This window comes from Tasmannia lanceolata, unplaced genomic scaffold, assembly GCF_043159265.1.
Source record: "Tasmannia lanceolata isolate RefF3 unplaced genomic scaffold, GAP_Taslan_0.1 ptg000048l, whole genome shotgun sequence".
Taxonomy (NCBI): domain Eukaryota; kingdom Viridiplantae; phylum Streptophyta; class Magnoliopsida; order Canellales; family Winteraceae; genus Tasmannia; species Tasmannia lanceolata.
Window position 1 is genome coordinate 2,443,173 of NW_027518725.1, and position 17,548 is coordinate 2,460,720.

Here is a 17,548-nt window from a genome sequence, read left to right on the forward strand (position 1 = left end):
AACCATACAATATACAACAGTCAATGAGGGAGAAAGTTAAAAACTTCCAACTCCACCCTTGAAGCCCCTTCCCGAGCTAAACAGTCAGCCTCACTATTCGCCGATCTTCTCACATGATGGAATGCAATGGAGGTTCCCACCACTCGATCCGTTATCTCATCTATCCACCGAGCAAACCTCCAAGGATGGGGCCCCACTTACCTTCAACCATCTAATCATGTTCAAAAAGTCACCCTCTACTATGACCTTAGTCACTCACCTCCAATCTTATGTGAACCCAAACCTAACCCAACTCAACCCAACCCAATTTGGAAAATGTATTATTTGTTTGGGCTTATATGAACCCAAACCTAACCCAGCTCAACCCATCTATACCGAACCCAATTTGGATTAAAAAAACAGGCTAGATGGCAAAAAGGGGGCGTTGCGAGAATCGAACTCGCGACCTCTTGCACCCAAAGCAAGAATCATACCACTAGACCAAACGCCCATATCATGTGATTTCTATATGAAAAATTTACTTTATAGATTAATGTGTAAATTCACATTAATTATTTATTAGAAATGGCATCAGCATGAAAACTTTATTTTAATAGTTGCACAAATGCAGCTTGTCTTTCTTTTGTAATTGACTTCTCAGAGGCTTTCCCGTAAGTGTAATAACCTTTGACGGCTCTTTAAATGATAAAAGACAAGATGACCTAGTGCAATTATAAAAACATAGGCCGTGCTAATATCATTTCCCTACTTTTATGAGATATTGTAGGAAATGTTTTGCGTTTAATGTGCAATTCACAAACTGCACTTGCTATCAATGTCTTATTTGTATTAAGTATTTTTGGAAATTTTTTGACATTATTATATAAGAAAACAACAAGTACTCTGAAAATATGAAATTTTATAATTAATTTTTGTGAGGAAAAAATGGAGATGCTAAAAATCAATAGCTTAAAAGACCATTGATTTGGTAGGTCCCACCTTTGATTGAATAAGATCGTCCGTCTGATAGACTTTAAATTAGATGATTATGGCATCTTCTTTAATGCTTCTCATTTTCCCAAGTTTGATCCAAGAATTCATCATATATCACCGCCAAATCCTGCTTGAAAATAATAGAAGTGGGCAAAACCGGTCAATTTTGTCGAACAATATTCTCCTTTTTTGCATTTTTTTGGAACAAAAGATCACTGAAAGAACACGCTCTTAGGCTCTGGCGGCAGTTTGGCCATCAGGAATTTTTTTTCATGATAAATCAGTCTCCAAGTGGAGATGAGCATGAAGTAGCTAAAAATCAGAAAACAAAATCCAGAAAACTAGTGACTCCGATGATGAGAAATTGCTAAAAATAGGAAAAAAGTAACTCCGATTTTGAGTAGAGTTTCTTGTTTCTGGATTTTTAGCCACATCCCGTCCCCGAGACACTAGTTTCTTGGATTTTGTTTCCTGATTTTTAACAATTTCACCCACATCTCCACTTGGAGACACCAATTTGTCATGTAAAGAAAAAAAAAACATTCATGGTAGCCAAACGTGACCTTAATAAGAGGCATAAAATAAGCCAAACGGAAAATCTAGGTTGTGTTCGGTAACCATTCGGAAAGAGGATAATGAGAATCTTCCGAAGCAGATCAGTCGGTTCGGAAATTATCGCATCTTTTATGGGGATGGAGAAAGGTTGCCTAACCCAACCCTAATATCCAATAACTTGAATTTTGGTTATTGAGTGCGGACCATCCAATGACCACATTAGACAACACAAATACTTGTTCTAACAATTCATTACTAGCATGAGGAGATCCTGTAATCCTCAAGAGATGGTCAGCAAGCAACCGGAAAACAGAACCAAAATATGCATTCAATTGCTTGAACTTCTATGAATTAATATTAAGAATGGAATGAGTTGTATACATACATCAATAGCATGAAACCCAATACAATCCTAAAATCACAAACAAAACAAAAAAACAAGCTTGGCTCCAGCACTCTTAAGAGGCTCACTTCTTTCGTAAGCTGCTCTCAGCTCCTCTGTGTACACTCAGCCGCAATGACAAGGGTTCAGTAAGGAAGAACATATGGTAATGAGTATATATCGGCCTCGGCCAAATAACAGGCACGAGGCTGCAGGCAAACAGTTACATTGCACGAGCTATTGGTGGCGCCGGCAACTTTGCATCTTTTAGCCTGTTGTTTGAGTGGTTGTTTCCTTTCAAAGAGCCATTCCAGAGTATCAAAATCAGGGTGTTCAAACTGCGATGGAGGAGGGGGGTTCCAGTTCACAATTAGATCTCTGAACTGTGCTTCCATTTTCTGAGCGGCGCTCTCTAAGTAATTCAGGGAGATCTCAGTTCTGCCAGAGGAACAAGGCTTCTGTTCATTGCTGCGGAGTTTTAGATCATTGAGCTCTATCAAACCAGAGGAACAGGGCTGTTGTTCATCTTTGGGGAGTTCTGGATCCTTATGTTTGTGTAGTGGAAACCGGATGCGGAGCCCATTCCCTTCATTAATGGCAAGGAATAGAGAATAAAGTGTCAGTGCTTGTGAGAAATAGTTCATGTTAAAGTATAAATGATTAAATAAAAACCAACTCTTAATAGCTTAAGCTTTTGGGGTAATTGGTTGTTTCACAGTACATGCCCAACAAGCAGCGACCTTCGATTGAAAGGAAATACAGAAGTAACAGAACAATCCAACAATCCTAAACAGAAAAACTCACCTTGATAATGGCAAGCATTGGCAGCTGGGTCGTGCCTCTTCCTCTTGGCGCTGTTCTGAGTGCTGTCAGAAGAATCATAGTGACTTTGAATAGCAGCTAGCTGCTCGCGTTCTTCCGTAAGGCAGCTTTTTTCCGCCTGTTCGGTTTCCTCTGCAACTCCCTTTGTATGGTATCCATCCTTCGGATGAATCACTTGGCTCCTCTCATCAGTGTGCCTCTTCTCATTAGCATGTTTTTTCTCTTCAGTCATTGCATTGTCCCCGAATTTCTCATTTTTCTCTTTTTTGTCCCTCTTCTTTTCCTTCCTCCTCTCTTTCTTGGCCTTCTCCCTTTCTTTCTGGAGTTTCAGACCACCAGAAGTTTTGTCAATTCCAGAACAGAGGAGACGGAGGGGGAGACCAAAGATAAGACCAACAGAGCTCAGTGAAAGGAAATGCAGTTTTAGGATGGAATTCTGCATATTGAGATGCAACTATGCAGTCTTTCCATGCAAGCATAGGAATTCATTGGTTTAACATGCCGCAGGCAACCGGCACAGGATATAAAAAGCAAGTATAATAAAAATGAACAGGCAAATGGACTGTGAGATACTGATACGATACAGGTATCTGAACCGTGAGATGACAAAAATGTATAATAGGACATTGTAACATATGACTACATTTAACTTGGAAAAAATTGATTATACCATTCAAAAAAAAAAAAAAGACGGAACATTGATTATAAAATCAATGGGGCGGGGTGGCAATGGTTCGGTTTCGATTCTGTTTGACCCCCAAACCGAACCGAACCAAAATTTGAATCGGTTTGGTTTTATCAAACCGAAACCGAATTTTCGGTTCGGTTCGGTTCCGCCAATTTTGCCACCCCTTAGTCATAATCATTGGAAATATTCGGTTTCGGTTCGGTTTGATCCCCAAACCAAACCAAACCAAAATTTGAATCGGTTTGATTTAACCAAACCGAAACCGAATTTTTGGTTCGGTTTCGGCTCGGTTCCGGCTCGGTTCGGCCAATTTTGCCACCCTTAGGCGAAATACTATTATAATTGCAATTATGCAACACTAACAACAAAAAACCATGTTTGTTAACTGGCAGAGTGATGTTTGTAACATGATAGAATTTTTTTTCAAAGAAGAAGAAGGTGGCATGTAAAATTTGAAACAAGATAGTTGTTTTGACCAAAAATAAACAATCCATGCAGTATCTGATGTGAGCTCATGTCGAACATGGTAAATTGGGTGTAGACAAATATCCAGGTACCACAGGCTAAGAAGAGTAATTCATAGAAGGTCGAACCAAATAAATTATGCAATGCGCGTAAAGCATTTCGTAGATGAATACATGGACCAAAGTATTTGATTACCTATGAACCTAAAATATTGGAAGAGATCAAAGGTGTGCCAAACAATCAACTCATTTCTACAACTTCTAAGTGAAATGAAAGTAGTCGATTGCCTACGTACCTAAAATATCGGAATACAGGTGAAAGTATTCTTAGATGTGAAAGTATTTGTAGATGAATACATGGAACAAAGCATTCGGTTGCCTATATACCTAAAATATTGGAAGAGCTCGAAGATGAGCAAGACAATCAACTCATTTCTACCAGGGGTTGTGGCTATCACAAGTTCTACGTGAAATGAAAAGGTCATGCGAAGTCTGACAGCACTTGGATGACAATAGTTGATTTTCAACGTCTCAATCTATATCTCCACAGGCAATACAACTCCATTTATTTGCCGGAGACGTATGCTTTCCTAGTAGGGGAAGAATGATGGGGATCCACCAAAATCACTGGTCTTAATGGGACCCAAGATTGATCAGTAAAATCATAGCTCAATAATCGTTTTAGTAGTGAACTCATAAATTTAAGCTCTTGATTCTTACTACCTTTTTACGTCTTAAAAACTTAATCAAAAAACACATTTTTAATGGTAGAGAATTCTATTAAGGATGATAAAAAGAGGGGAATCCTGCGACTGAGATGGTCGATACAATACAGAAGCTAATAGAAAGAATAACAAAGCTGAGAAATACCACCCTCAAAGAGGGAGGGAAGCAAATATCTCCAATCTTCCCTTAGCAATCCTGGCCCTTACTATCAGCGTCGCGATTAGCCGATCTTCTAATATGCTGGAAGGAAATAGATGAGCCTGTCACTCAGTCTTGTATCTCATCAACACCATGAGCAAATCACCACAGATGAGAATGACTCTTTCAGCAACCTAATGATGTTAAGGGATTCTCGCTTCACTATCATTTGATCCATGAGAATACTCTCCAATATACTGATGCCCTGAAAAACGGCAAAAACCACTCAATCCTCAGCCTCATTGGAGTATGTGGCAATGGAGCTTGAAAAAGCCCACCTCATTGCTCGGTTCTCATCTATGAGAACGCTGCCTACTCCTGATGGCCCCAAATTCCCCAGGCTTTCTTTATGACGTAGGTTATCCCCACCCCATTTTAGGGCGGGAATAATCCCTATGGATGCGCGGGACGAATCCCCCATTTTAGGGTATCCCCACCCCATTCTAGCATGGGGAATTTGAACTAATCCCAAATTCCCCATGCTAGACCCACCGAAAGTAAGCTTCAGGTGGACAGGGCCAAGCGAGGCCCACCCCTAGGAAGGCGACTCGACAAGCTCACTACTAAGACATACCTCCCGTCAACCGTGCCAGATGTCTAAGGCTGAAACGAACCTAAAGCGAGGCAATGTTCTAACACGAGAAAAGAGATGGTTAGCACAATCACTTTCAAGAAAATGAATTGTGAGGTTTTGATCAATCCTCTTAATGCTTAGGGCATTTCTTTCCTTCCATACTACCCAAGTAGTGGCTAGCAATATCACGTTCCAAAGTGTCTTTCCTTTTTTCTGCCAAGTAATGAGGGACCAGCACTCCAAAAGATCAATGAGCACGGAGGGGAACACCCAAGTCATACTGAATCTACGAAGGTTTTTACTCCATACTTCCATGTCAAATCTACAATGGAGGAACATATGGTCCACTAACTCTCCTGACCTGACACATAAAGCGCAGTGATCAATAATCACCACGGGTGGTTGCACAAATGATCCACTGTCTGTATTTTGTCAAGGAAGGTGGTCAAACCAAACACACACACCCCGTGCGGTGCAGGTATGCTCCACACTCTGGCTAGAAGCGGAGACCAATGGCAGGGTGCAACCTGATGATAAAATGACTTGACACTTAACACCCATAAAGAGCTCCAAATCCAAACCCTTATCGATTTTAATAAATTTATCTGCCATTAAAAAAAAATCTGAAAGCAATCATAAGCCCCCGATAGATAAGGTTGGCATGACAACCCTTATCCTGCAAAAGAATTGCCCATCTCATTGGCATCTCTCAAGATGACTCAAAATAGAGCACATCAAACTCTCTACTCAATGCTCGGTAATATGAACAAATCCACCCAATGCTTACCTTCAAGCTCACAATGAAAAATATGAAGCCCGAAAGGTGCATAGCTTTGGACAGTGTCTAAAATTGCGGATGCGGGTCAAAATGCGGTGAAGAAAAATCCTTGTCGACTTGGTGCAGACACGGCCAAGAACGCAGTTGACGCAACTGAGTAGTCAATTGGCGTGGTCATAATCCGGGGGAGTCGATGATGACGCGGGGGAGTTTTAAAACTATGGCTTAGTTATCAATGATCTCTATTAGCAATCAGATACAAGATATGGCCTTACAACCTCTAGCCACTACAATTTCTAAAGAACTCCGTAACTATGTTCAAGGGTCCTCCTCCAAGCATTTCATGATAATTGGAACGTAAATGTGATTTTCATGCCGTGCCAAAACAAGCTTCTCCAAACCACCACCCATTAACTGTTTCCCTGTTCAAAAGAACTGTGTAACTATGTTCAACCAACATAGTAGACCAATAAGCAAATGGGTGAGAAATCCCATCCGGGTGACCCATATCCTGGCCCAGCCTGGGGCAACACAGCATAGGACCATGCTTGTAACTCCAGCTATAGAGAATTGACTTCCAGATAGATGTCCTAGGATCAGGTCATGCAACTCTCACTGGCATTTTAATGAATCTGAGCATGCCCCATGATAGAGAAACAGCGTACAGTCCAAAATTAAGAAATCAAATACACGCTAATAGGGGTAAGTAGGTCCTCCATGACCACCAAAAAATATTCAGAAATAGAGAAACTCGCTGCCCCAAAAACCGGACGGTGAATGATTTTGTAGGATGAAATTGAGTGCCTGACAAACCAACGCATATGAACTTCAGAGCCTTAATGCCTAGACAAACCAACACATGTTAACTTCAGAACCTGAATGCCTAGGAACAAGGAGCAGTTGGAGGCCACTTTTCCCTCAGATAGGGTAAATGGCTGTAGATGAGGGCCTATCAATCCCCTAAACCCCATAGAGAACTCATCTTCTCCTATTTTATAAATAGAAAAATATTAATGATAATAAAAAAGGTTAAATCCAAGCTTTCCTACCAAAAATAAACTTTCATTTCAAAAAAATAAGTTAAATAATAATAAAAATTAAGATACAAATAACCCCTACATATACATGTATTAAACTGCAAAATATATACATTTCTACAATTTTAATCTAGCTGCGCAGATATACTCATTCTATCATTTTCTCTGTTTTAGTCGCTAGGTAACTGGCTAGATGTACCAAGCACCAAAGGAGGTCACCGCATGGGCATGCTAAGTTTTTCTGACTTCCTTGATATAAACCGGCAACCTCAGCCATTAAGGATCCCACAACAAGGCAGAGAACATCATAGTCCAACATCAGAAGCTAAGGGTGTCAATTTTGGCTCGGGCTCGGAAGCTCGCTCCAGCTCGGCTCGAATCCTTAACGAGCCGAGCCGAGCCGAGCCGAGCCGAGTTAGGCCAAGCTCGGCTCGGCTCGGCTCGTTAAGGCTCGTTAAGAATTTAATATATTTAAATATAGATATTATATATTAATATATACACTAAAAGGGTTGTCTAGGGAGTGAAAGGGGGAGGCAAAATATGTCACTTCTTTTTTGGAACCCCATTTGTTACTTGGACCACCCCCCTAGTGTAAAAAGAGTAGTAAAAAAACACTAGATAGGGCTGTCCAGGGAAGATGAGGGGTGTAAAATTAATATAATTCGAGCTCGATAAGGCTCGCGAGCCGCTCGCGAGCCTGGCCGAGCCGAGCCTGGTTCGAGCCCGAGCCGAGCTTTTGAGCTTAACGAGCCGAGCCGAGCCTGGCCAAGCTCGGCTCGGCTCGTTTACACCCCTATCAGAAGCTATATGGCACCAAGGTTTTAAATCTCGGTTTCGGTTTCGGTACAAAATTTCGGACGAAATCCTGTAAAAATTTCGCCGATTTCCAAAATTTCCGAAACGTTTCACCGAAATTTCTGAAACGTTTCGGCGAAGTTTGGTACTTTTCCGACTCAATGTGAATTTCGTTTCGTTTTCCACCGAAACCGAAATATTTCGGCCGAAATTTAAAACCATGTATGGCACCTTTGTCACACCCAGTGTTTAAAAACTCGTTGGCACGACAAGGAACTCGCCATCTGTATTCCGCATTTTGCCCTACGGAGTCAATAAAAACTCCTTTGACTCTCCCGAGTTATGACAGCGTCAACCGCATTCTCACACCTCCTAATCATTGAAAGCTCTGCAAATCATAAGATCCAGTGCATCACTAAGCAAATTGAAGATTGGAACCTCTTTAAACCATGAGTTTTTTTTCTCCAAATCACACCTAATGTAAGGGCATTTCATCACAATATAACAAACATCCACTTCTCCAATTTACATATTCCTACTATTTTATTGCTCTAATTTCAGAAAAATTCAGCAACCAATCTTCCCCACGTATTTATGCTCTTGAATAGCAACACCAAACTGCATCCTGATTTATCATCTCCATCTGGCACTAAATTCCATTCAACTCTACCTCCAATAATTCTGGGAAAGGAGAAAATAAGCAGGCCCAATAACATATGCATCAGATATGGCATGCCAAGCTTACAAAGCAGCTAAACAAGGACACTCAACAGAATTGCCATACGAGCACACATATACCACAACCAGGTGGGTCAATACCACCAATGTTGCACAAGTCTGCACACCCATATCAAACTGACTTTGGTCACAAATTCCGTGATGGCAATCCTCAACACAATGCGCAAACAGTATGGATGTCTTCTAATTCCAACAATAAATCATAAACAGTATGGATCTCGATGTAATGTTCATGGGTTTCCTTCCTGATTAAATTTAAGCAAGTGTAGCACATATTATCAGCTGCTTGTGTAAGAAGCCATATATTTTTATAGCGTATAGGGAGTGTCAAACGTTCTCTTAACATGCTTTGCAGAGAGGATGCAAAACTAATGCCACATTCCCTTAAGGATCCCCTAAGATTAAGAGGGATTGGAAAATAGACTACTGCTTTTAGACAACAGATTTTTTTTCAAAAAAAAAATAAAAAAATAGTTACTGATTTGATGCAGTGCACTGTTACGTGCCTAGATGGATCGCACTAGAGTGGAATAAATTAGTTTGAATTTAGAATATATTTGATCAGATCAGATCATTGGATTACTTGGATAGTAGATTAGGCATGTAGGGTAGATTAAGCAACTAGGATTGATTTGGATACTAGTCAAGATTAGGTTAGTCTTTATTTGACTATTTCCATTTTATTTTTTTTTGAATGGCAGCAGAGATTCATTAATAAGCAAAAAGGGCAATAGAGATAGTCAGCCCCCAAGGTACAAGAATTATTTCCATCCTTATCATAAGATCTTTCTAATGGAATGAAGAAATTTATCCTAGAAATTGTGTTTTTAGCACAAAGTGGACCAACCCTTCCCTCGAAGCGGGTCAAGAGGCTAATCTTCCCTCTAAGAAGATCAATGCAGTTGCGAACCGATTTGAGTTCGTAACATTTGGTATCAGAGTAGCACGATCCAGCCTCAGATAGAATCAAATCGAAGGAATGATGGAGCAATGGGATGAGACTACAAGAGAGAGAGAGAGAGAGGCATCTCGCATGAATGCCGAGTTCAACAAGATGGCACTGCCGCTTGGCATGAAATTAGAAGAACCTCCATGTCTGCAGAAGCTAAGAGTTCAACGAGAGCACCGTCGAAAAGGCTTGCACAATAAAAGAAAAGATGAAATAGAAAAAGGGGAGAAAAGAAGATGAGAGAAGGAAATCAGAAGGGAGATAAAGCCACAAAAGAAAGGCCATCATCGAAGAATCTACCATTTTGCTCAAATTGGTCAAAGTCATAAAGAAGATCCTCGTCCACAACCATCCATGCATCAACATCCAAATCATCTGAATGAAGCTGCATTAGCCATTGATGGCTACATACGAAATGGAGACTAATCGCAAGACGAAGAGGAGAAGAAAGTGAGCAAGAGAAAAGAGAAAATTTTCAGAAAGTCCTGCACAAGATCGATCTCATTTTTCACCAATTGGCCAGTGCTTAGACGAGTGGAATGTTACGTGCCTAGATGGGTCTCACTAGAGTGGAATAAATTAGTTTGAATTTAGAATATATCAGATCTTCGAGATTAGTCTGATCATTCGATTACTTGGATGGTAGATTAGGCATGTAGAATATAGTATTCAAGATTAGGTAAGCCTTTATTTAGTTATTTCCATTCTGATCATAAGATCTTTCTAGATCTTTCTATGTTTATCCCTTGATTGTTTTACATAAACACTCATTTAGTTTCTAGAATGAAGAAATTTATCCCAAAAATTGTGCTTTGAGCACAAAGAGGACCGACCCTTCCCTCGAAGTGGGGGTCAGGAGGCTGATCTTCCCTCTAAGAAGATAAATTCAGTTGCGAACTGATTGGGGTCGTAATATGCACATAAGAAAAGAACCTCCCACCTTGGTAGCTGATTCCTAATCAACACAACAAAAATTACAAATTATTGCATTCCTAACCTCTGAGCATCGAGATCTCAAAAGAAACATCATAGAACTAGAAGGGACCAAAGAAAAAGCCATCAGGTAGACATTCTCCAATTTAGATAGCATTACAAAACCCTAAACTCATCTCCACAAGGAACCCCATTATATATACATATTCATCTTACATCCCATCTTAAAATTACAACACCAGAGCAACAGAAACTTTATACATGATATTTTCTCATTGGTTCATAGTTCATACACGCATGGAAAAACAAAGACCAATCTAATTTAAATCATCATCAGTGACTTCGTTTTGATCATTCAAAACCAATTCATTCAAGAGCAGAGAAAGAATCGATTACCAAAGCAGTTGAGCATAATCACAAAATTTCAACACAGGATAATTGCTCAACAAACCTTAATCGATTCGATCAGGCCCTCATCACGAATCTTCCTCTCATATCCCGGAGGAGGATACGGAAAGCAGCGAGACATTGTTCTCCCGCTAAATCTTCACTTAAATCCCTGTTAAAACTGCACTAGAAATCCAAGGCGAAAAAAATAGTCCGAGATTCTTAAAATTCTACTAAAATCTTCCCAAAAAAACGAGAAAAAGTAGCAAGAAAGGATTTCAAGATCGAAATCTAGGGTTTGTTAATGTAAATAAGATGAGATCAGAGATTGATCTTATGAAAACAATGAATGAAAAGCCTTGGAAAGGATTGTTGCGAACCAGGAGAGAAAAAACTAGGGTTAGGGTTTCAAGTTTGGAAACACAACAAGAGAGAATGAAAGTTAGAAATCGATTGAGAGAGGGGAAGGGGCTATTTATAGAGTTAAGAGTCCCGCAACCCGTTTTCTTAATTGAGATGACACACTTGTTTTAATAACGGCACTCCTTTCCTTCTTAAATTTTGAGTCCAATAATCGGTTTTGGGACTCACCATCGGTTGTAAAATCTCAAGCGAATTGGGCCAAGATTGATTAAAACCGATTGTCACAGTCCCAAACGAACACGAATTCTTGTTGCAAGAAAATCGCTTGGCTTTTAATTGTATGCATGACACGTGCATGCTATCTGGACCGTTGGATTCATCCGAAGACTACATTTCCCTTGGGCCCACACTCATCATTATGAAAACGCTACATTTTAGATATTTTAAAGCCATTGATTTTTGTACTCCTCGATCTTGCAGGTGAGATTTCCGTTCAGCTTTGAACCTGGAGCCCACTTGGTCTCCGTGTGATGATCCATCAGATCAACGGTCTAGATCACCAAAAAGTATTAGTGATACATTAAAAATCTTTGAAATGTGAGGAGTTCTAAACTGAAGGGCGCCCTTGCAAAAAAGGGGTGAAAGAGTTCCCCCATTGGTTTAAAATCACCGACGTGCATTAAATGGGACAAAAAGTCAAAGAACATTAAATGTACCTTTGTGATTTTCAACCAATGGGGGTGCCCTTCTAGAGAACATGACCTTTGGATGCTCCAGTGAGAAGCAAGGTTTTAAATTTCGACTGAAATCCAAAATTTCAAGTTTCGGTGGAGAACAAAACTGAAATCGGGTAAACTCGAAAACCTTACAAAATTTCTACTGAAATTTCATTTTTCCCGAAAATTCAGTCTGAAATTCAAGGAAAATCCCAATAAAAATCTAGGATTTTAACATTATTTAATATTCTCCCAAAATTTCGGGAAAAATTTCGATAATTTCGGCCGAAATTTTAGGATAGGATAAAATATCAATTTATTGGTTTCGTCTTATTTCGCTCGAAATTTCGATTTCGGTGAGGGCCGAAACGCATTCCGAAACCAAAATTTAAAACCTTGGTGAGAAAAAGTGACTTGTGCCAAGTTGATGGAGTAAAAAGAGGTAGGGGCAGAACGAAAACAACTTGGGTATAAACAATGAAGAAAGACTTTGTGGCTAAGAACATAACAGAGAACATGACTTTGGATCGGAGAGAATGGAAGAAAATGATACATGTAGACGAACCCAACTAGTGTCAAGATTTTAAACTTAGTCAATTTGAGCCAGGTAGATTCTTTCACCTTCTTCATGAAAAATTTCTAAATGATTCATTAGCCAACCACAACTAGTTTGGGACAAAGGCTTAGTTGAATTGAGTTTAGTAGGGGGTGCCCTTTCACCTCTTTTTTGCAAGGGCACCCTTTACTTCAGAACTCCTCTTGAAAAGTTTATCTTCATCAAATGATTGATTCATGCTTAAACTTACTAGCATTCTTCACCCATGCTATTCATGTGTTGAGTCTCATGATCATCACCCAAAGGCCATACATAGGTTTGAGAAGTGCTGATGGGACCTGGCAAACGGGTGGATCGGGCAGGATTTCACCCTACTCGTACGGGTCCAGATGGTACGGGCCGGGTTACATATGACCCGGAATCTTACGGGTCACTATTTTGTGAACCTAGGCCCCAGCCATATAGGTCGGATGGACATGCGGGTCACCCTTTTTTTTTGCTGTTTTTATTCCCACGCTATAGGATGATCCAAATCATCCATGTGATGGACCATAATGTAAATAGGTTGTGCCCAAAAATCATTTCCATAGGTTGATCCTAGCCCTCTAATCTATGGACGAATTGCATATATTTTTGGAAACCTCTATAGATCAGAGGGCTAGGATTATCCTATGGAAATGAGTTTTGGAGCACAACCTATTAACGTTGTGTTCCATCCATGGTTTTAAATTTCGACCGAAATCGGGGACCGAACAGAAATTTCGGTAATTTTGGTACGAAATTTCGGTAATTTTGGTACGAAATTTCGAGAAAAAATCCATTTTTAAAAAAAAAAAAGTGTTACAAAATTTCGTCCGAAATTTTAGAAATTTTGTGTGGAATTTTGAACTTAAATACCAAATTTCGGCCCGAATTTTGGGATTTTGGTGGGGTCTGAAATCGATATCGAAACCGAAATTTAAAACCTTGGTTCCATCACATGGACGGCTTAGATTAGAGCTGCAACAGGGTCGGATTTTTCAAAACCCTAGCCCAACCCTGGATCCCATTATCTCAGCCCTGACCCGGGTCAGGGCCGAAAAACCTTAACCCATTGCCCGCTCTACAGGGCTCAGCGAGGCCTTGGCCCGTCCTGATTGACCCTAGTACAAATACCTGTTAAGAGTGCCCAAAATAAAGCAATCACATATCATATAGAACAAAATGATCAATAAACAGAGAAAGGGAACAAAATAAGACAATTTGAATTCAACAACATGACGGGCAGCAGAGATAATTAATAATAATAATATAAAGAAATATCAATACAAGATAATAGAAAACATTAGCAAAAGAAACATGCATAGATGGTTCAATTCTATAATAGAAAACTTAGGGTCGGGCCGGGTCAGGCTCACCCTAGGCATTAACCCTGAAGCCGACCCGACGTTGAGTCAGGGCCTAAAAATGAACCCTAACCCACCCTCAGGGTTGGAAAATCCAGCCCAGGCCCTGTTTGGCCTCAGGGCGGGTCAGGACTGATAGGGCCAAACTTGCACCCCTAGTTTAGATGTTTAGATCATCCTACGATGTGGTCCGTACAGTACTTTCTGAAAAATACGTGACTATAAGAGCTTACACAATATAAATCTCGATCATTTGGTGTTTTACGGGCACCTGCGGGTTTACCCGGCCCGGCCCAGTTTTCACACGTTGGGTTGTGCGGGTCAAATTTCAAGGGGTCACCAGACCATAAATTACAAGCGGGTCGGGTGGACCCACGGGTCTGGGTCACTTTTTGCCAGGTTTACACAACTCATCAAAACATTGTGGAGGATAATGGGCTCCACGCGATGGTCCATGGCAAATATAAAAGTGAGAGAGCCACGTGTAGGGTAAATTTGCTAGTGCCACATGTACAGTGGAGATTAGGTTGGCAACCGAAAATTTGAAAGTCAGAGAGATTTTTTTTATAGTAAGTCGAAGAGATATTAATCATCCCTACCTCATCTTCATTCCTTTTTACCATACTAGTAAAATATGCACGTGCACCGCACTTGCCACTAAGGTATTTTACAATTTGTTTATTTCAATATTTTATTAATGAATTAGTATAACTTTTTTAAAATATTGTTCAATATTACTACGTAATTATTGTTAATTTCAGAAGAAATTTTATATTAGAATAATCAAAGAAATGGCAACATGATAAATAAGTAGAAGAAACAAGGAGAAAATTTCTTTGAAAGAACAAATAAACTTTTCTCATTTATTGGAGGAAGAAATAAATGTTGTGGGATGGCATGGATCGAATGTTTGCCTGAAACTAACTTTTTTCACTTCAGCATTCTTCTTGATAGAAAGGGGATATTTTTTTGCAAAGAGGTGAGAGTGTTTGAGAGGCAAAGAGATAAGACTGTAAACGTATCAAATACATATCACAAACCTGAGCAAATCTGCATCAAGTTTTGAATCTATAAAAAATCAAATCATAATAATAGTTCCAACAGAACCTAATTCTATCATTTCAGCAATCTATCAACATGCAATTCTCTCATTGCTAGCTTCAACCACCGAACAAGATCTTGCTATCTAGCGGTTTCTAAGAACCAAAAAACAAAAAGCATGATCAAAATCTCCAAACCCTATTTCAAAACATCAGCAGAACACGCACAACTCTCTCCGAAGCTTTTAATCTATCGGAGAGATTGGGCTCTTAGTAACAATTTTACCTACTAAGATTGATAAAAATAAAATGTAAATCAAGTTAGAATGGATACTATACAGTCTATACGAATTTTCTTTTGAAAACCATAGGCACCTGATCAGGATTTCCGACTGAGAAATAAAAAAATATACAGAAATAAGAATTCCTACAAATAACATGACAAATGGCAAGGACATTACAGCAGTGAAATGGCGAAAGCACCCTAGACAAATCCGACTTAGTGGAAACTTTTGAAGGCAAGGGCCCCGTGCGATGCACGGGCCGACAAAGAATTATACAAACCACATCATAGGTTGATCCAAACCGTCCATGTGATGGAACACAATATAAATAGGTTGTGCCCGTAAAATCATCTCCATAGGCTGATCCTAGCCCTCCAATCTATAGAGGTTTCCATAATTGTTGTTCTTCTTAAGGTGCCCGGAAGTCGTCAATATTTTTATAGGTGTCCTGCATTCGTAATATCAAACTTTCCATAATTTGACCCTCACATAGTGAATAAGGAAAAGTAGCTTTTTCGTCATCGTTAGGGGTGTAACTCGTGTGGGGTCGGGTGGGTTGAGGCCAACCCGACCCAACCCGAGGAACCCATTTTTCCAACCCAACCCGACCCAACCCGATGTCCAACCCGGCTGGGTTCAACCCGACCCAACCCGATTTCCAATTCGGGCTGGGTTGGGTTGGGTTGACCCGATTTGATATGGTACCAATTGTTGACCACCTCAACTCAAGCCGAGTTGTTTTGGATTTTGGGAACCAATATTAAGTCACCAATAATCAGTTTTTAACTCACAATCGGTTCTCAAAATCCAAAACAAACAGGCACTAACAATTAACAAAGGGAAATGTTATCCGCACTACTATATTTTGATGATCACAATCCTCACTTGATTAAAGTACGGTATGGCCCACACCATAGGATTATCCAAACCGTCCATTGTGGATTGTGGAGACTATTTCAATGTTGAAAAAGAAAAATACATGCAAAACTTCTTCAGATGGAACCCAAATTCGGGTTTCGGGTTGGGTCGGGTTGCCCGACACCCCAACCCGATTTAAAATTCGGGTTGATTTTTCCCAACCCAACCCGATTTGCGAAAAATCTTAACCCGACCCAACCCAAATTCAGGTTGAACCCAACCCGCGTGAGAACATCCAAGTAACAGCTAGTGTTAATGTCCTCACTGCCATATTTTATAATGGCACTACTCACCATATTTTGATGATCGCACTCCTCACTTTATTAAAATGTACGGTATGGCCCGTAGGGGTGGACGTGGTTCGGTTCGGTTCGGTTTTGGGCTAAACCCAGAACCGAACCATATATAATCGGTTCCCTGAAATTGGAACCAGAACCGAACCATATATGTATGGAACCGAACCGAACCAGAACCATATATAATCGGTTCGGTTCTGGGTTTACCCAACCTTCACCAATGGCCCTGTTTATTAGGCCATGTCCACCCCTAATTTCTAACAATTCATTCATACAACCTGATTGTGGATATTACTCTGTTTTTGCAGCTGTCTGTTTGTAGGCATTGATTGGATGTTTGGGATCATCCGGTGAGACTAACTTTCTGATCATGTCATGTTCACAACAGGGTCTACCAAATAAAGGGTTCAGATCACACTATCTGACATGGGTGGGTGCATATCAGGCCTCTCATGCACTTTTTTATTGTACCATTTTCCATTTTTCTGGCAGTCCAGAGTGTTTATAACTTTATATAGATAGTGGGGTGATTTTATCAAATTGGCGGGGGGTGATTTTAAGAACTTAAGGTGAGGGTCGGTTTTCGGTTCCGGAATCCGAAACCCAGAACCGAACCGAATCTGCACTGGTTCCCGGATTTCGGAACCGGAACCGAACCATATACATATAGAACCGAACCGAACCGAACCATATGTGCCGGTTCGGTTCGGTTCCTCGGTTCGAACCGGAACCATGTCCACCCCTAATGGCCCGTACCATAGGATGATCCAAACCGTCCATTAGATGGGCCACTGCCTAAATAGGTTGTGCCCTAAAAATAATTTTCATAGGTTGATCCTAACCCTCCGATCTATAGAGGGTTATAGGTTCCAAACCTTCCATGTGATGGAACACAACATCAATCGGTTGTGCCCGTAAAATCATTTCCATAGGCTGATCGTAGCCCTCCAATCGATAGAGGTTTCCATAATTGTTGTTCCTCTTCAGGT

General features: G+C 40.3%; 1 protein-coding gene and 1 non-coding gene across 2 annotated transcripts; both read right to left on the reverse strand.

Moving 5' to 3' along the window:
- Positions 1 to 418: 418 nt before the first annotated feature.
- Positions 419 to 490, reverse strand: TRNAP-UGG (transfer RNA proline (anticodon UGG)). Its single transcript has one exon. It is a non-coding gene; the product is annotated as a tRNA-Pro (tRNA).
- Positions 491 to 1,859: 1,369 nt separating this feature from the next.
- Positions 1,860 to 11,454, reverse strand: LOC143864238 (uncharacterized). The gene is made up of 3 exons (XM_077375137.1): positions 11,066 to 11,454; positions 2,714 to 3,050; positions 1,860 to 2,495 (listed from the first exon to the last, which is right to left on the reverse strand). Exons 1-3 carry the CDS (start codon positions 11,141 to 11,143, stop codon positions 2,056 to 2,058), a joined length of 855 nt encoding a protein of 284 aa, XP_077231252.1. The 5' UTR covers positions 11,144 to 11,454; the 3' UTR covers positions 1,860 to 2,055.
- Positions 11,455 to 17,548: the final 6,094 nt, after the last annotated feature.